The 18,293-nt window shown below is 32.5% G+C and overlaps 1 protein-coding gene and 1 pseudogene across 3 annotated transcripts in view; both read left to right on the forward strand.

The window, feature by feature from the left end:
- Nucleotides 1-6,116, forward strand: part of LOC129739034 (cardio acceleratory peptide 2b) — a 45,316-nt gene extending 39,200 nt beyond the window's left edge. The window contains exons 3-4 of one of the 3 annotated variants that reach the window (XM_055730410.1): nt 4,667-4,945; nt 5,433-6,116. In XM_055730410.1, coding sequence (XP_055586385.1) covers nt 4,667-4,945; nt 5,433-5,557 — 404 coding nt within the window. In that variant the 3' untranslated portion in view covers nt 5,558-6,116. The other 2 variants (XM_055730411.1, XM_055730412.1) reach the window with 2 other exon arrangements.
- Nucleotides 6,117-7,563: 1,447 nt separating this feature from the next.
- LOC129759174 (signal peptidase complex subunit 3-like) lies at nt 7,564-15,283 on the forward strand (annotated as a pseudogene).
- The last annotated feature ends 3,010 nt before the right edge of the window (nt 15,284-18,293 follow it).

Genomic DNA, 18,293 nt, shown 5'->3' on the forward strand with positions numbered 1-18,293 from the left:
TGCCTTCAATATGCATTTTATTGCTCAGATTTAACAGAAAACAATAAAAAAAAACATTGAACTTTAAACGTACGGAATCCTATGGCTTTAAATTTTCTTTAATTTTTATCAATATCTACCATATTCTACCATGTTTCAATTATAGAGAGCTACCACGAAGCATGACCCTAATGGGCTAACCAACCAATCGAATCGAGGAAGAATGACCCTAACGGGTTAAACTCCTATCAAAAAAGAAAAAAAAATACCATGTTTCAAGTGGTGAATTGCTTTTAAAGTAAGAAATTCATATTGCAGTTCATCGCCAGCACCCTTTTTCCAGTAGGAGCTTAAGAAATGTATGACTTCAATTCTAACTTTCTAATCTATCTTTTGGTCTTTTACCAATATTTCACTAGACAAACTCAATCGTAATCAATAACAAGTGTTGATGCCGCATGAAATTCATTTCTGATAAAGTTTTGAGCAGCGGAAAGTTCCCCATTAGGTTTTTTTTTGTATTTAAAAATATTTTCTAAATCATTGGAAAATTATCAATTCAGAATCAGGACAACTCATTCTAATAAAATTTCACTTAAACTCTTTTTTTTACAGCTGTTTCATTGAGAATTTTTAAACTTTATAAAGTCATATCAGATGTCTAATGCTAACTTTATTTTAAAATCTAAAGCAGTGCTATTTTCACTTGCGTTTACAAGTCACTTATGACTTATTGCAAATAAATATTCAGATTCAATCATTCTAATATTAATTATAAACTTAAAATGATTAACCTGTCTAATGAAATTCAAAAATAAAAACTTAAATTTTAGATCCGATTTTATTAAATTTTGTATGAAATGTATCACATCAAACATTCATATTTCGGTTGACCATGAAAAAAAAAGTACCGTAATCCGGTGTAATATTGATCACATTTTTTCAATATTTTTCGATTATTTTTTCTGTAAAAGGGAATGTGACATATTTCACATTTTTAAATCCAGTACTGGACTCCAATAAACGTAAAACATGGTTACAGAAGTTTATTTGACTACATTAAATTTGATTTAAAAATGGATTTCTTCTCTTTTTTGCATTTGATGCTTTGGAGTGACATTGATCAGTCTCTATTTTGACGGTCTTAACGAGTTTTCTGGATCATAAATGATACAAAGCACCTTCATAATATTTACAAATGCTAGTTTATCAATTTTACCTTGCTTTTTAACGTTTTCTTTTAAAAACATTTATAATCGAAAAAAGAACTAGTATGGTGCATACATTCAGGGGCAAACATAAAAACAATTGCTAAATACTTCGAGCTAAAAAATACAAATTTAACCTTCACACATTCCTCTAGGCCCTCCCACTTTTTCCATTTTCATTTTTGCTCCAAAATGAACCATTTGATAGGGTTCCTATCCATTTGTCCAATACGGGCTTAGTCTAGAAAAAAAAATTTCAAATACAAACAAATACATACAATACACCAAATATTTGATACTGAAATAATAGGGTATCAAACGTAGAAAACAGTTTTCAAAAATTCAAACTATTGACTGAGTTATTTATGAAAATGTGCAAAGATTTATTGTTGGTCAAAGTTACCCCGGTGATCAAAGCTACGGTACCGCTAAACAGAAATCGAATGCAAAGTATTCATAGTAAGAGTTTAAAATTTTAAAATTCTTCCTAAGATTTCTAAATTCTTCTTGTAATGCGAGAGATTTCACCAAAAATAAATCGAAAGAAGAGATAACGCGTTATAACTTTTGCGTTCCCTATGGGTTTTAGAGCCAAAAAGGAACAATAAAGTATTTATAAACATTGTTTCAATATGAAGGAATTGGTGTTCGCGATAGAGATTCAAATCCATCTCCAGAACCCAAAATCTACATTCGAAACAATAACACAAAGAAAGAAAATGCACATTTTCCGAAATGCAAAGAATTTGAAAACAGATTTCGACTTATTTAGGAGCACTAAATGTAAATTTGGTTTTTTTATAAGCTATTATTTCCGGTATGAATTTTGGAAATACAAGGTAAAAATTCATTCAAAAAAATTGTGCACTTTTCAGCAAAATGATCAATTAATGATCAATTTCCATGAAGACTGTAGGTAATTTACCATGACTTCTGAAAGAAAAAAATATAGAAGTAAGTATTTTCCCCCATTTCGTAAAATACGGGGATTTTAAAAACATTTTGAACCAAAATCTATCTTGGATATTTTTATGATAATGCACAAGTGAAAATGCTTTTTAACGTTCAACAAAGTTGTGAAAAAGTTCAAAATTTTCAGTATCAAATAATTAATAAAACAATCCTTCTTTTCGTGATGTTAGCAAAAGTAAGCAAAAGCAAAAGAAAAATGTAAAATTTATTTTTGTATCTTCGGAACAAGATTATCAAGACAAAATCTGTATTGTTTTTAAGGGAATTTGTCACTTTGTGGCATTCCTCCCTACAATCTGTATCGTTGAATGAATAAAGGATAATGAAAAGATTTTACACATGTTTTGTTGTTCATGTAGGTTAGTTACTTTAGAAATTACCATTGATCAATTTCACTCTATGATACTGTGTTTTAAAATTACTAAACGCCAGAAAATAAGAAGTGAGAGAAAAAATCTGACATAAAAATCGAGTTTGGGACGCAAAAATCTTCCAAAATCAGTTTCCTTCTGTTTTTTTTTCTTTGTGAATTAAAACTATCCCGTTATCAGTCGACAATTTTTTCGGCAACAAGACAATCTGTCATGCTAAACAGTCGGAAAATCTTTTAGTGATTTTTTTTCTAACACTACTGGATTTCAAGATCTACACCAATTATGTCGCCGATACTGCTTCCAGCTCATCTACCCGAAAATATTGAAATTTTAAGTTTAAATTTAGCTTAAGGTTTGGTATTCTGAATCTGGAAGCTTTGCTATTTCAATTGCAAATGATTGAGATCGTTCCCTAAAGAATAGTATTAACTTTCAGAATTTATCCTTCATTTCATAATTTTTTATTTTAATTCAAAATCATTTAAAAAATTTGGAATTATGTGTAAGTTCCCACATCAAGAATAAAAAAGAACTAATCACTTTTTTATAATTATTTGTTGCATTTGTGACTATTTAATTCGTTTAAGTACAATTAAAATTGAATATTTTGTATGATAACTTTAAACTCATGAGCAAAACAAATGAAATTTGGTTGCAGAAGCTTCATACTTCAGAAACTGATTTTGATAATCGTATTTTCTACATAATGTATATTTTCATAAGTGCTGATTTTATATATTAAGAAATTGAAAAAAAAAAACAAACGACAATTTTCCATCACACCCCCAAACACCACACCCCCTCCCCCGCAACCCCTCCATCTCCTTTCATTTACTCAAATCATTGTTTTTTTCACCAGATATTAACGTTCCTTTTTATTGAATGAATTTTGAAAATTTGAAAAAATCACCCCCCCCCCCCCCCCAAGGGCCAGCTCTAGGACCGCCCCTGCCCAGCCCTGTACAGTATGGAATCTCTCCACAAAAAATAGAAACATTTTCGTACTCGAATGCTTTTTCTATCAAATTAGGTTCCATTTGATGGGAAAAATCCCAAGTTATACAATAAAAATGTGCGGAATACCTTTAAGCCTAAATTTTCTCCCGCTGCGAAGTTAAAAAAGGTTTTTTAATAACCATAGAATCATTTCTCGTTCCCTTATAATCTATTCTGTGAAATTTGATTAAATTGATGTGCTCTTGAATTTATCAAAACATACGTATGCCACCTCTGTTCTCTTTCCTTTCTCGTGAGGGGAACAACATCATCTTGGAAATATTTCTTGTATTGAAATACATTTCCCAACTTGCTATCACTTGCTAGATAAGCACTCGAGTTCTTAAAAAAAATTATTGCGAGCTCTCTTTCCCCCTTCCTATCGAAACAGTGAAAGGAGGAACAATCATAGAAAAAAATTCTACTCAAATACCCTTTTCTATATTATTTGAATAATAAGTTGTCGAGTGGTCCAAAAATATTGTATGACAACATTCCTGCTTCTTCCCCTCTTCCCGTTGGAGAGAGGGAAGGGTCTCAAAACATTAAAAAACATTCCTCGGACTCGAATATACTTCCATGATAAATTTGGCTTTTTATAAAATTCTTCTCGAGTAATGTACAAAAAGGAGACCGCTCCCCCTGCTTATCCCCCTGGTTTAAGGACAGATGGATCTCGAACATCGTAGAGTCTTGACTCGTAGCCTTATACCTTCCTATGTGAAATTTGGATTCATTTGCGTGATAAGTTATCGAAAAATGCATTAAATTGTATGGAAGACCCCTCCCTCCCTTTTTATTTCCCCAATTGAATGAACTGGTCAATTCTGTAAAAATGGGAAAAAATTAAAATCTGTGACGAGAATTAGTTTATAATATTGTGAAATCACATATTTTTCTATAAATTTGGTACCCTTGAGCGAGAGAAGCATGATTTATAGCTTTACGATGACGTCAGGCCATAATAAGCTATATTCTTCAGACATGGTGTTTGCCGACTACAACTTGTATCGATTCAAGAAAAATGTCAGCAATTGTTTCAAATCGGTTTTTTCTTCCAATGAAGAATAATTTATCCTATAAGCTACCATTTTGTAAGGTAGTATTTAAAACTTTCTCAATTTTTTTCCCTTCCAGATGACTACCAATCGCTGCACAAACCCAAACGCCAGGGTCTGGTCCCGTTTCCTCGGGTAGGACGTTCCGGCGGACCGGCCCGTTATCCTCCGGTGTCCCTGCCCTTCGCCAATGCCAATTCCGCCGGAAGTGCCTACCAGTATCTGATGGCCGCCTCGAGAGCTGCAGCAGCATCGCAGCAACAGAAACGGTCCAGCAATCCGGGCGCGGCCAACAGTGGCATGTGGTTTGGACCACGGCTCGGCAAACGTGCCAACTTGCCATCCTCCGAGATCAAAGGTGAACAGTTGTAAATGTACCCCGAATGAAGAAGGATGCAGGTGAATATCTGTTGGAATGTTGAATGAATAATCCCTTTTTTTACTCTCTCTCTCTCTCTCTCTCTCTGTATTGGTTCTCTGGATTTTTTGTCATTGGCTCATTGGGTGGTTTTTCTGATTATGATTCCTACAAATCTCGGTGGAGTTCGGAATGGAGAATCCCGGCTCGGTCGATGGGGTTATTTTTTCTAAGCGTGTATCGAGGACGACGACGGAAATGATGATGGCATCTGGTTTGATGATGGATTATGGGCTTGGTTGTTTTGTATCGATTGTGCATGACGGATCCGAGATCTAGGCTCGGGAAATGTTTTTCTGTTTGTTTAGGATTGGACTGTCTTCGGCTGTGGTTGGTCCTTGTTTGGGAATGCTCAGAAAATTATCATACAATAAATCATCATTAATTTATAAGCCCATCTAATGCAATCTTTCGATTCCTCCGGCAGCAAACGAACTCTACACACCCCGCCTTGGCCGTGATTTGGAGGACTTGGACTCCCACGCTCACACAAGTAGACTAGCGGACTATGAGCGTCTGTTCCGATTGTCTCCAGCACCTGAAAATGTCTAAATACCTATGCGATTCACTCTTATCACGCCGCGAACTTCTCTCGAAATGATCTTGAAAAAACTTCAGTAATTCTACCTTAAGATTCTTCAGTTAATCTTGAAAATTTTACCAATTCAACACATTAATAATAAATTCAAAGGCTGGAGGAGGATTTTTCCCGATAGGAATGTTTGCACGCTACAATCCTCTTGCGAAAAATACTTCTAATCAATGGAAAACCTAAAGTTAAAGTTTTCCTTAAAAATTGGTGAAATTTTCGAAAAAATAAATTTACTTTTAACAAATAAACAGCACGATCAGATTGATAGCTAATGTTAAAGTTTGGTTCCCAACCAAAAACAAAAAACACACACTCTCTCTCTCTAACAAACACTCACTTGCATCGTTAGTGTAAAATATTATAAACAAATCAGAAGGAAAAGCATACACACACAATCAATAATTGCTTAAAAGTTCGCGTTAGAAAGTTATAGGCAAGCTCTCTACATCTACATATAAACATTCAAATGAACGGTCAGTAGAATCAATGAAAAAAAGTTCACAAAAAAAAAAGTTTAAAGAAATAAGACACGTGACAAAGGAAAACACAAAACAAAAAACGATGATGTAAATAAAGGAAAACAATAATAATAAAAAAAAAGGATTTTATGTTCGCAGTTTGTACAATACAAACAACAGCGTTATGGTAGTTAGTTATGAAAGAAAATACCTGCTTCGCTTCTAATGCATGTTACTCCTCTCAATTTCTTACTGTTCCAGCATTCTGAAATTGGTAATCCTTATTTACCACGCGTGGATAAAAATTTTCATGTATATATTTTTGGAAAGAAGATTGAAAGCCTATTTCAAATCTATAAAAGATTTTTAAGTATTCGATATTTTGAGCAACTTACGTAATAGGGATAGTTAGGGAAATTTTTTTTTTGAAAAATGAGGAAATAATAAGAGAGATCTTTCTCGCTCTGTAGAAAATAATCTGTTCAAGACAAACGTTAACCAAATAATCAAATTTTTTGAAATTTTATCAATTTTATGCATTTTGAATATATTTAATTTACAAAATACATTGTCCTAGTTATAGCAGAAATAGTTAAACATAAAAAATCACAGATTTTCACCAATTTCAAACATCTTAAAGTATAGTTTTTCAGCAAAATTCCGCGTCGAGTTACATATTCAAATAAAGAACTAAGTTTCAACATTATGGTAAAACTAAAAATAGTTGCTAATACTTGCTAATGAAGAAGTTATTCAACTTTTTGTGAAGCATGTTCTTTGTGTTTATCATGAAATTCAACATTTTTCTTAGTTACTCGTTCTTGGAATGAAAGCCTACAGTTTAGTGTGGATTCTTTACAAAAAAAACCATAAGCTTTAAAAATACCATAAATTTTTTACTTTAATTACTCAAAAAATCAATTTCCTTACAGAACTGAATTCATTTTATGCGTGAATATAGGATATTATTGTGGAGCTAATGTGAACATTCAATTTTTTTCTAATCTAGTCCAAGGCAATATACAATAACAAACATTAAATGCAAACAGGTTTATGAACAGCTTTATTCTTCATCAGTACCCATATTTAAGTATTTTTCTTATTTTTCTAACTTGTAATTTTTTGCACAAATCGAGGTAATCTTTTTAAAAGGCTCATTGAGCGGAAGAGTTAGTCATACATAATGTTCAGTCATACAGTAGCGATAAAAAAAGAATGAAATCGCGTGAAGCTGCTCACTTCCAAATTTGACAAGCTGTCATTTCTCTCTCGGTTGATATTTTTTTAAAGAAAATTTCACACAATCTAGTTCAACTATCCAACTAACGCTCTACAAGATTTGAATGACGGGAAACATAGGTACAGCTTTTCCCGTAAAAAAGGGAAATTTAGAATTGATCTACTAAATTGGCTGTATTTTTAACAATTTTCATTGAAAAATTCTTGAAAATTGAAACAAAGATGTAAAAATATTTCAACTAATATCAGGCCAAGTATCGTCAAAAACGATGAACGTGATCAAAAATGGTGAGGTTCATTATCGCCCAGCAGACGATTTCATTCATTTTTGGATGTATTTTTATATGGAAAACATCGTAATCCATGCGTTCTTGGTATTTTCTTACATAAAATCAAAGTTTATCACGAAGAATATAAATATTTCCATACAAAACTGAAACACGTTGCGCTTGCTCAAAAATCAGCTTGATCATTTCAAATTTTACACTGATGCTTGGTGACCCAAAAGGCATCGGAAAAACATATGGAAGCGAAAAGGCATTTTTTGCAGCGGTCTAATAACTACTCTAGGATCGATGTTTAATTTTCGTACTACTGAAAATAGTTTCGATAGCAAGAATTCACATATATTAAGTCATATGAGCTTGAATTTAATGCGGGAAATTTTATTTTTCTTTGACTCTGAATAACGGCTAATAAAAGGTCGTAGCAGAAATTGTTTATTGTATTTTGTTAACAATATTACAAAGAAATAAAACTATTTTAGTAAAGTATATTAATATAAATTAATAGGTAAAAACTATTAGATATTCATTCAAACAGATAAATCGAAAAAAAAGTTCAATGATTCTCATATTTTACTACCGATACTAAAGATACAAAACATTAAAAAAAAAAACTTCGAAACTATCATCACTGAAATAAACACTGCTTCTTATTTCAGATGTATACATACGTATAAAACACATCTTCACGACAAAACTATTTTGTTGTTAGTGTTGCCGAAAGCATGTATGTATGGTTATTACGATTATTTTTTTCTTCAATTCCTATCTTTTATTCAAATCCGAATTTATTCCGAATTTTTAAATATTCCTTGAAAATCGTACAATCTCCTAAACTTTTGAGTTTGTTTAGTTTGAAAAAAAATTTCATCATTTATTCTTAAGAAATATGAATTTTGATGCGTTTTAGATAAATTAAGACGTAAAGTTAAATGAAAAAACGTGATTTTGAACACAAAACTTAAAGATAAAAATTGTTGGAACCACCCGATGACATTTTCTCGCGAATATGTTTTTTCGTTTTGGAGTTATTATAATAAAGATAAGGTGAATTTTACCGACGTATATTTCAAATTTTGTGCCTTCCAAAAATGAATTCAAGTATTGAGTTAGAATATCATCAACCAAACGATTAGACAGCTTTTGTTATCGTGAACATTTCACCCGAAGACATCAAAACTCTATAGGCTGATTTAAAGAAGTTACGAGGTTTTGTCAAGCACGAAGCGTGATATGCCCCATTGTGCCACGGTGTCTTTTTGATAACAATCTTAAGAAAAAAAAATCGGTGAAAATTTGTCACATTATACAGGAGACTCTTCCCTAACCAATGTACTATTCAGAAAAAGAATCGACCGGTGGGTCATAAACAACTTTTTTTTTTAGATTTGCGAAAAAATACACCAGCAAAATGTTCAAGTTTTCACTAAAAAACTCAAAAATTTGGATGAACAACTGAAATGATACAAGAGTATCAACAGTGCAACAATCTCAACTCCAAAACCTCACAATTTCATTCCAGGACTACAATTCTTCAACAGTTTTTCAAAAAAGTTCTCACTTGTTGGCAGTAATTCAGTCTCAAATTTTGAACCCCAACACTAAGCTTAACATTTTGTGCGGATTTTGATCAGATTTTCTAACTCTATATGTAAAGTCAAACGAAAATGCAGTTTAGTCCTTAGAATTCTGTATATTGCGTTCAAATGATTTTAAAAATAAATTTTGTCGAAATAAAAACAAACGAATAAAAACAGTTTTCCACGTATTTTTCCTCTTGATCTCAATCGAAAAAAAAACGAAATTTTCCTGCAAATTGGCTGGATTTTGAGGAAAACTTTGAAACAATATGCCCTTATTTCGCAAGGTTCTATGATAACATTGCCTGGATTTGTCCAACCCCGAAACTTGCGGAAAAATATCTAGTTAGTATCCAGTTTATTGTCCTTGATTTTCAGTTTGGATTAGTTTCAGTATTAAAAATTCAAACCATTTTTAAGATTTGGGTCTGAAATTTTTATCCTCAATCAATACGCAGAGTTGAAACATAACAAAGTTTCATGAGTCCTAAGTTGAAGTTGAAGTTCAATAAGAAAAAAAGTTATATTGGAAACCATAAATTCAGAATCAAATAATAGATTTCTTGTTAAAGGTTCTGATATAAATTTCACTTTTTGGTTTCAAATTCATAGGATTTCTTATCTGGAATTTAGATTCAGGTTTTGAATTTGGGTTCAAAATGCAGAATTCAGACTTTGAACAACAATCGTATTCAGATTTAGCTTAGATTTAAGTTATAAAATCAATATCAATGTAAAAATTTCATTTAGGATTCAAATCGCAGTTTCATAACATAGATTTTTTATTCAAAATTAAAATTTTAAATTTAAACATCAGTTTGAAAACAGAAAACTGGTGAAAATCGCATACAATAATAAGATCTGGATTCATTTTAATTTGATTTTGTAAAATCTAGATTTCAACTTTGAAAGCATTAATCACTGGATTTAAGTTATGAAATATAATAAATGATTTATCGGCCTTAGTAGTGAAAAGTGATGTCCTTTTTGATAGGGACATCAAAAGATTATGAAATTGTTTATATAGATGAATAGAGGGTTAGATGAAATGAAAGATGGTGAAAATGAGCGGGTAGAATTTATTTAGAAGCATTTCCATCACATATCAAATATGCAGTTGGCGAAACAGTCATTAAAAGCCTTATCTGGAACAATGGTGTTAGATGTTTACGTTTTGGCCCGAACTTACAGACATCATCTCAGGAGGCAATTGACCAACCAACTGAGCTATATAACAAAGCTCAATATTTTTTAAAGTTTAATGAAAAAAAAATTGGCAACTCCTAGGACTTATTTAAAAAAAAAACTTTTAATGCAAAATAGCTGTACTGTGAATAATTAGTATGGGAGAGTGGGGAATCATGGGCCACTTTTTAAGTTGTTCCATAACTTCTTTTTTATAAAAGATAAAATGAAAACAAAAAATGGTATGGTTTTCTACATTTTCAAGGTATCATAGGGTTATTTTTTTTAATTTTTAATAAGTTATTTTCCCCAAATTCTGACTGTTTGAAAAAAAGCAATATTTTTTTAATTTTGAAAAATGGTGGGGAATCGTGGGCCACCAAATCCAAAAAGACCAAATAACATACAAAGTTTATGAGTTGACCCAAAACTGTAATTTCCTAATTCATTTCGTTTTTTTAAAGCAATTTCAGATGATGAAATAAAAAAGAGAGCTGTGTATGATCGAATAGATTCCAAAACCTAACTCTTCATTTGGCATAAAAAAAAACTTTGCAGATAGGAAAAACGTATTTTAAGTTCTGAATGTGTATAAAAATAAAAAATATAGGTGCTTCAAGATGTGTGGCCTATGATTCCCCACAAGCTATGATTTGCAAATTGGTTGTGTTTGTGTGACTTATTGATGTTTCATCAAAAATTCTTTTTCCGCGTGAAAGATCATGAAAAAACTAACATCATAAGCGTATGAGCATATTTTTTGTTATGCACCTTAGGTTCCCCATTGATAAAATTAGCGGGTGTTTTTTTAATTTTGTAAGTAAATTTTTTTAATTTTTTAAGCTTGATAAATAAAAGAAGCATATGATGCGTATTTAAGTCAACAACATAAAGAAATATATGCTCACGCAAAGCGACGACGATGACAGTTGGTTTGAGATTTTTATCTCAAGACACATCTGAGATATTAAAAGTGGCCCACGATACCCCACTCTCCTCTATAATTTATTTGAGACCTTTCAACCACCCGGGTGTTAAAAATATTGATTTTCGAAAAAGTTCTGGTTACCCCTCTAAGGGTTGGCTATCGTTCGTTGTAGCGGAAGAGTACTATCATAAAAAATGTTATTCACAAGATAGAATTTGCCTTACACTCATGTGAAAAACTGTCTTTCGTGAAATATCTGAGCTACGGTTGTCATGATCCATGATCATGAACAAGTTTAGGAATAAAAACCACGACTGTATCTGTTTAAAAAATTGGAATAACCGATTCTTGAAAACAACACGTTTCCTTGCTCAAAGATTGACAGAAAAAGAACTTGGTTATATGTTAATATGTTACACATTCAAAATATATGTTAATATATTCAAAAATTCTAAAATTAAAACTGAATATTGCTGAGGAGTAATTTTTAAAGTAAAAGCTCAAGTTATTTGCCAGCTATCATGTACAAAATTTTTAACGACGTTATCTCCAATATTGATGAAAATATTTTGAAAACAAACATTTTTCATTTTAACCCTTAGGTTGCCAGATTGACCGGGTTTATCTGGATTTGCCCAGATATTTGACATACAATTTGAGGTAAGTCCGGTCCGGATCGTTCGCCCAGGTTTCGTTGAAAAAAGCCCAGATGTAGTTTGATCTTTTTTTTATCTTCTTTTGTGAAATGTAACTCAAATTGAGCTTTCTTAATTTTTCATTTTTAATGGCAAGTTTTATCCAAATAATCATGACTAGCTTTTTGGAAGTCTAAAATACGATTTAAAATCTGCTGATGTGTGCTGATGCTAAAAATAAAAAAAATTCAAGTGTTCTCTTTTTGATTTTTACTGAATAAATCCGTGGTTTGGCAAATTTACCTGGATATTGATCGGATTTTTTTTTGATAATTTTGAAATCAAATTCCATGATTTTACCAGGTTTTAAGATAAAATTTTCCGTATTTGTCCGTAAAAAAACAGCAGATTTGAAAAACTTTCAAAAACATTACAACGTTTCTTTAAATCCTTATTTTAGTGTGATTTTCTTATTTGAAAAGCACATTTCCTTTCTCTGTAAATCTGAAATAATGCTAACTTCAGACCGCCTGCTGAGAATTATCAAATACTCAGTTTTGTATTTTTCAATTCAAAATAAATTACTGCGTAGAGCCTCGTCACATTTCTGCAATCCTTGAAAATCGAGTTAGAAAAGCAGTTTTATGGTTTTTTCCAGGGAGCAGGAATTTATTGTTGAATGATTAAATTGTAACTAACTTCACTCAACTCAAAACTATATTCTGTCTTTGATAGGAATAATCATCGAGAATAGAGCTTTATTACCATGTTCTTGTTAATTTTTTAGAGTTTGACCAGTTATTTCTTCGACTATTCTTTGAAATTCGAACTTATTGCTAAAATTTATGATTCAAAACCATTTTTATCGAATTTATGAAGGTTCTCATGAAATAATTCACCGTATTTAGTGTTTGTTACTAAATTTATCGGCTTCACCGGTAAAAATGGAATTTATGAAATTATAAAGACGGATAGAAAATTACATGAAGGGCTGAAAAAATTGGTACCGTAATCCGGGGTAAGATTGATCACTTTTTTCAATATTTTTCGATTTTTTTTCTGTTAAGGGGAATGTGGCATGTTATTTATTTTTAAAACCAGTACTGGACTCCTTTGAACGTAAAACATGGATGCAGAAATTTATTAGACTACTTTGAATTTGATTTAAAAATCGTTTTCGTCTCTGTTCAGAATGTTGATGCTTTGGGGTGACATTGATCAGTCTCTATTCTGACGGTTTTAACGAAGTTTCTTGATCATAAAGGATACAAAACACCTTAATTATATTTACATATGCTTATTTATCAATTTAACCATGATTTTTAATGTTTTATTTTAAAAATATTAATAATCGAAAAAAATAACTATGATACAGCCTACATTTAGGGGCAAAAAATATAATAATTGCTAAATAGTTGAGCTTAAAAATACAAATGAAATTTCACCTTCACACATTCCCCTAGGCCCTCCCACTATTCCCATTTTCATTTTTTCTGCTAAGTTAACGATTCGATAGGGTCCTTATCCATTTGTTCAAAACCGGGCTTACTCTTGGAAAATGTCCTTATTTTTTAAATACCAAAAATTTATCATTCAATGACTATAAAAATAGCACCAAAACTGTCGTTTACAAAGAAAAAAAAGTTGTTTTTTCACATTAAACAACCCGTTTGCTTCTAAATGCTTTTTGGTATCATCAGGAGAGCTGTTTTTTTGTTGTTGGTTAAATTTACCCCGGTGATCAAGTTACCCCGTTTTACGGTATGTGATGATAATGCTTCTGAATAAAGTCTATTTACTCACTCACTTTCACCATCTTTCATTTCTTCTAACTTTCAATCCGTCTATAAAATTTCATAATCTTAAGATGTTCTTAATTATAACAACATAACTTTTCTTCGATATAGCAGATAAATAAAGCAACCATTTTTAAGGATTTTAAAATGTTTTTAAAGAATCTTAGCATATCTAAGCTCAAAAATGCAAAACTTGAAGTTCATTAGAAAAACACTTAGCGAAAACTTGAATATTTTGCTCGTGTATTTGGTTTACAAATCTTCAAAACTTAAATTTTTTTAGACCTTCAGATCGATTTTTTCATGAATAGTGAATAGTGAGGAGAGTCTCTTCTATAATGTGGTATATTTTCAAAGATGCCGTTTTTTTTTCTTTTTGAAGTCCAAAAGAAGACACCATGATTCATTTCTATAGATTGATTCTTACTTTATATCTCAATTTTATAAGTGATTTTTTTTAAGAATAATGAATTTTATTAAAAACCAAAATTGTGAAAATGAATTTTCTGGCCGTTAGAAAAGAGCTCCTGGAAGTCCGCTAGGTATGGCAGCTTAAAGAATAAAAAAACGGGTCGGCTTTGAACAGTTGGTTTTAAACTCTCGAGAGTAGAAGCGCGCTTGAAGGACGCTTCAAAAGGTGGGTAAAATCAGGTACTATCGGCTTCTGAGAAATTTTGGGGACAGAACACTAGCGCCAAAATAATATTGACGAATAAGGCTTTAACGATTAATTCGAAAATTTTAACAGCATGCTTTGGAGTTTTTGTTTACACCACAATCGATAGGACATTCTGGTGCTTTACGTCAACTTTCTTCAACGATTACCGAACTCCGGCTCGGATTAACGCCGTCAAAGTGCTAGTGTAAGTTTGAATTGAAATCTCAGTATCATGATATAGTTTGGAAAATTTAGACCACGTAAGCGATTTCGTTGATTCGATTTTCAATTAAATATTCCAGCAAAAACGTTCCGGATTCAGCGCTTCCCAGAAAAGGGCTTCTTGACGTTCGATCTTAAAACCAACCTGAATACGTTGTTGAACTGGAGCTGTTCCTGTATCTGACGGCCGAATACCAGACGGAACAGAACGAGCTCAATCAGGTGGGACAAAATGATCCTGCGAGGCGAAAATGCCCTGCTGGACTTCAAGAACATGAACACCAAGTACATACTTTTCTGGGACGATGGCAATGGTATGAAGTAAGTTTCGAACTTAAAAAAAGATTTTTGGTTTTCGATCTGATAATTTGATTTTGTTTTTCAGAGGCCACCAGGATGTGACGTTGACCCTTGCCTTGAACATCGTTCCAAATGCAGGACTGCTTCCAAATTTATTTGTTCACGGACATCAGACGATCAAGTTCCCGGAAACCTACAAGCCGTCGCCGGTCTAAAGAACTGAAAAATTTACACAAAAACACGTACAAGAGCTTATCGAAGATTATAAAAGGGCTAAAAAAAAAATGAATCGATAATAAAACAAGCCACCAAAGGATTCGTTTTCAGCCGAACTGTAACATCAATCATCAATGAAAAAACCAAACTTCAGGAATATCTGGTCGAAATGACCCCTAGAACCGTGTGCACTCCTTTCTTAGTTCTTCAGATATGTATGTTTAGATAAAAGTAAAAAAAATCGAAATAAAATTTGAAATCACAGGACCGTTCAGCTTGAATTTTCACTATAGATAGATAATTGTAGTCACACAAATTCTGCCGGCTATGTCATGATCAATGACTGCTTTAAAAACATGATGATAATTTAAAAATTTTTTGTTTTGCTTCGATTGCCGCTTGTCTGGCCGTATGCCTTTTTTGAATCTGAGAATCTAAATTACCTTCAAATTTCAAATATATTGAATCTCGGCCTTAAAGTAAAGAGATCAAATTTAAAACAAACTTCATAATTTTCGCAGTTGCAAAACCAACATGGTCACCTCCTGTATATACACACCATGGTTGGTTCGTCGGTCAAATGCAAAACTTATGAGTTTGCAAGCTTGAATGCAAGTTGAAAGCTTGAAGACTTTTTCGTTGGTGGCAGCACCGTAAACAAAGAGATGATGTCCCAGACTACTTGTTCGAAAAATTATGCAGCCGGGTATCTTGATAGAATATAATATCTTTGGTAAAATGCTATCCAAAAAGCTTGCCACGAAACCGCTAAAAGAGACGGCTTGGAAAAATTTGACTGGAGGAGAGCACCCGGAGGGATATTTTGAATGGTGGTTTTAAAGCAAGCCAAGAGAAAACAGCATGCCAGGAAGGCCACTTTGTACGGTGAATTTAAAGATTGCGAAACATGTAGATAGATGACTGCATCGCATTAACTTACCGTTTGGAAAAATTGTCAAGAAAATAAATACGCGTCTGACGGAAGAAACCTGGAATTTATTTGTCGAAAAGTTTGTCAAGAAGAAACGGAGTGCTTAAAAGAGGTTCAGATCATCGATCATCAAATAGTAAGGTGAAAGCGTGCATGAAAACCACGTTGGATGTCAGCTCAGAAAGTTCCAGAGGAGTAAAAGCACGTCTGAAAAGTCGATTAGTTCGGCAGTTAGACGCTGCACCTGTTAAAAGCTTTCCTTGAAGTTCCTTGAAGAACACAATGATTTAAATCGGTTTTAAAAAAAAGTTGAAGTTATCAACTATAAAACGTATTTGTTTCGAGCAAGAATGGATTTACTTAAGCTTATTTCAAGCCGTTGAGGTGTGTTGTTGAGAATTAAACTGTGTTGCAGTGACATTATGCAACATTTGTGAATCTTGACGTTAAAAGTTTACTTATGAAAAAAATCAACACGAAGGTGAACATTATTTCCAATCAGGAAATAATTCGTTTTGATTTGCTTTGGCTCGGTAGATCAAGCATCGATTATTGAAATATACAGTAACTCATCAGCAAGCAAGGTTTTCAATTCGAAAAATTCTGGATCAGAAAAAGAAAGAGTATCTCTTGATGATGATAGATCCCGATCCTCCCCATTGAAAATTTGATTTAGGGAACCCTGTCTGAAGCCGATTACGTAGAGAAGGCAGAAAGTTGCGAAGCGAAAAGTTGTGGAGTTGCCATCTCGGACGGCGGAACATACTTGGCCTCTTCCTTGCCGCGATCAGTATGTCATCGGTCTGATATGGGATGCGAAGTGATACTATTGACCATAACACATACAGTATATGGTGAAGCTGGAGGATTTCAAATTGAGAAAGGGGAAAGGCGCTGTAACGGATGTAATGCTCACGACCTCTTGCGGAAGCTTTTCTACAAGAAAAGCTTCAGACAAAAAAACTCTAACACAAGATTATTTAGAAGAATTTAATTATTCTAGCATGTCGTATTTATAAGCAAGTATTATGCAAGATATAAAAATGTCCAAAAATCCTGTGATTTTCTTCTTTTTTAAAGCGAAAGAGTAAAAGTGAAAAAATGATAATAGAAAAAATGCATTACATTTGAGTCTTTACTCATTCACCAGGTATTTCATACTTGCGTAAGGATTATAATAATGTGCGAGTTAAAATGTGATTATTTTTCCGATACGTGATAAAACACCTCTAGGGAGATGCACTCATGAAGTTCTGGTTTGATCAAAATTTTTACCAAATCAAAAATGAGGGAAGGGAGGAAATGTGTGGTGCTCGTATATGCCATGTTGTTGTAACATTCATACGACTGATCAACTGGCAACACCTCCCACCAGACAGCCTCAGTCTGTTGTGTACCCCAGACAGAAGCATACACATTATAGGTAAGGTCCGTAATCTGAGCTGAACGCTGACGATCAGGCGATTCCCTCAGGCCAAGCCAGAACCGCATAGTGTCAATAAAAAGTTATATTATCTATTTAGATTAATAAATTTAGAATAATAAATAGCCTACCCCCATTTTGAAATAGATTTAAAATCAGTTTTTGTTTTTTATGTAGGTTTATTGGTTCTTCAGTTATAAATGATCGAATTAACTCAAAATTTCAACCCGTCATTTCACTAAAACAAAAACAGAGTAACAAATACTGGCTTATGATTAGAATTCAGGACGCCAAAATCTTTCAAAAATAGTTTTGAAATCAGAGGCATATGAAAGAAGTATTTTAGCTAGATAATTGAATACCTTAAAAATGGTTTAATTACAGTAAACTCGGGGAAATTGTGTTTAAGGCAAAAAAATGAGAAATGTGTATAATTTTTACCCCTAGATGTATGCAGCAACATTGTCCATCTTTTGGTTATACAAGTTTTTGAAAAAAATACGTTGAAAAAATCTGTTTGGTCCTAACGAAAATAACTGTTACTAATGTTTATGCCTTCTGTGCTAAATGGCACCATAAAAGTAGTTTTGAAGATGTTGAGGTACCGCCAAACGGGGCTTCACGCAACAGCGGGGTTGCAACATTCATATAAAACCACACTGAATCAATTTTTAATTTACATTTTGTAATAAAGTTATCTTTAAATGATAACAAAATGATGATGACATGATTTCTCATATCCTTAGTTATATTTTTAAAGTTTTGTTATTTTTATATAAAATTTGAAAAATCGAGCAATAAATTTACAAATTTTAACATTTTTCGATGCCGTAAAAAATTT

Source organism: Uranotaenia lowii, chromosome 1 (assembly GCF_029784155.1).
Source record: "Uranotaenia lowii strain MFRU-FL chromosome 1, ASM2978415v1, whole genome shotgun sequence".
Classification (NCBI taxonomy): domain Eukaryota; kingdom Metazoa; phylum Arthropoda; class Insecta; order Diptera; family Culicidae; genus Uranotaenia; species Uranotaenia lowii.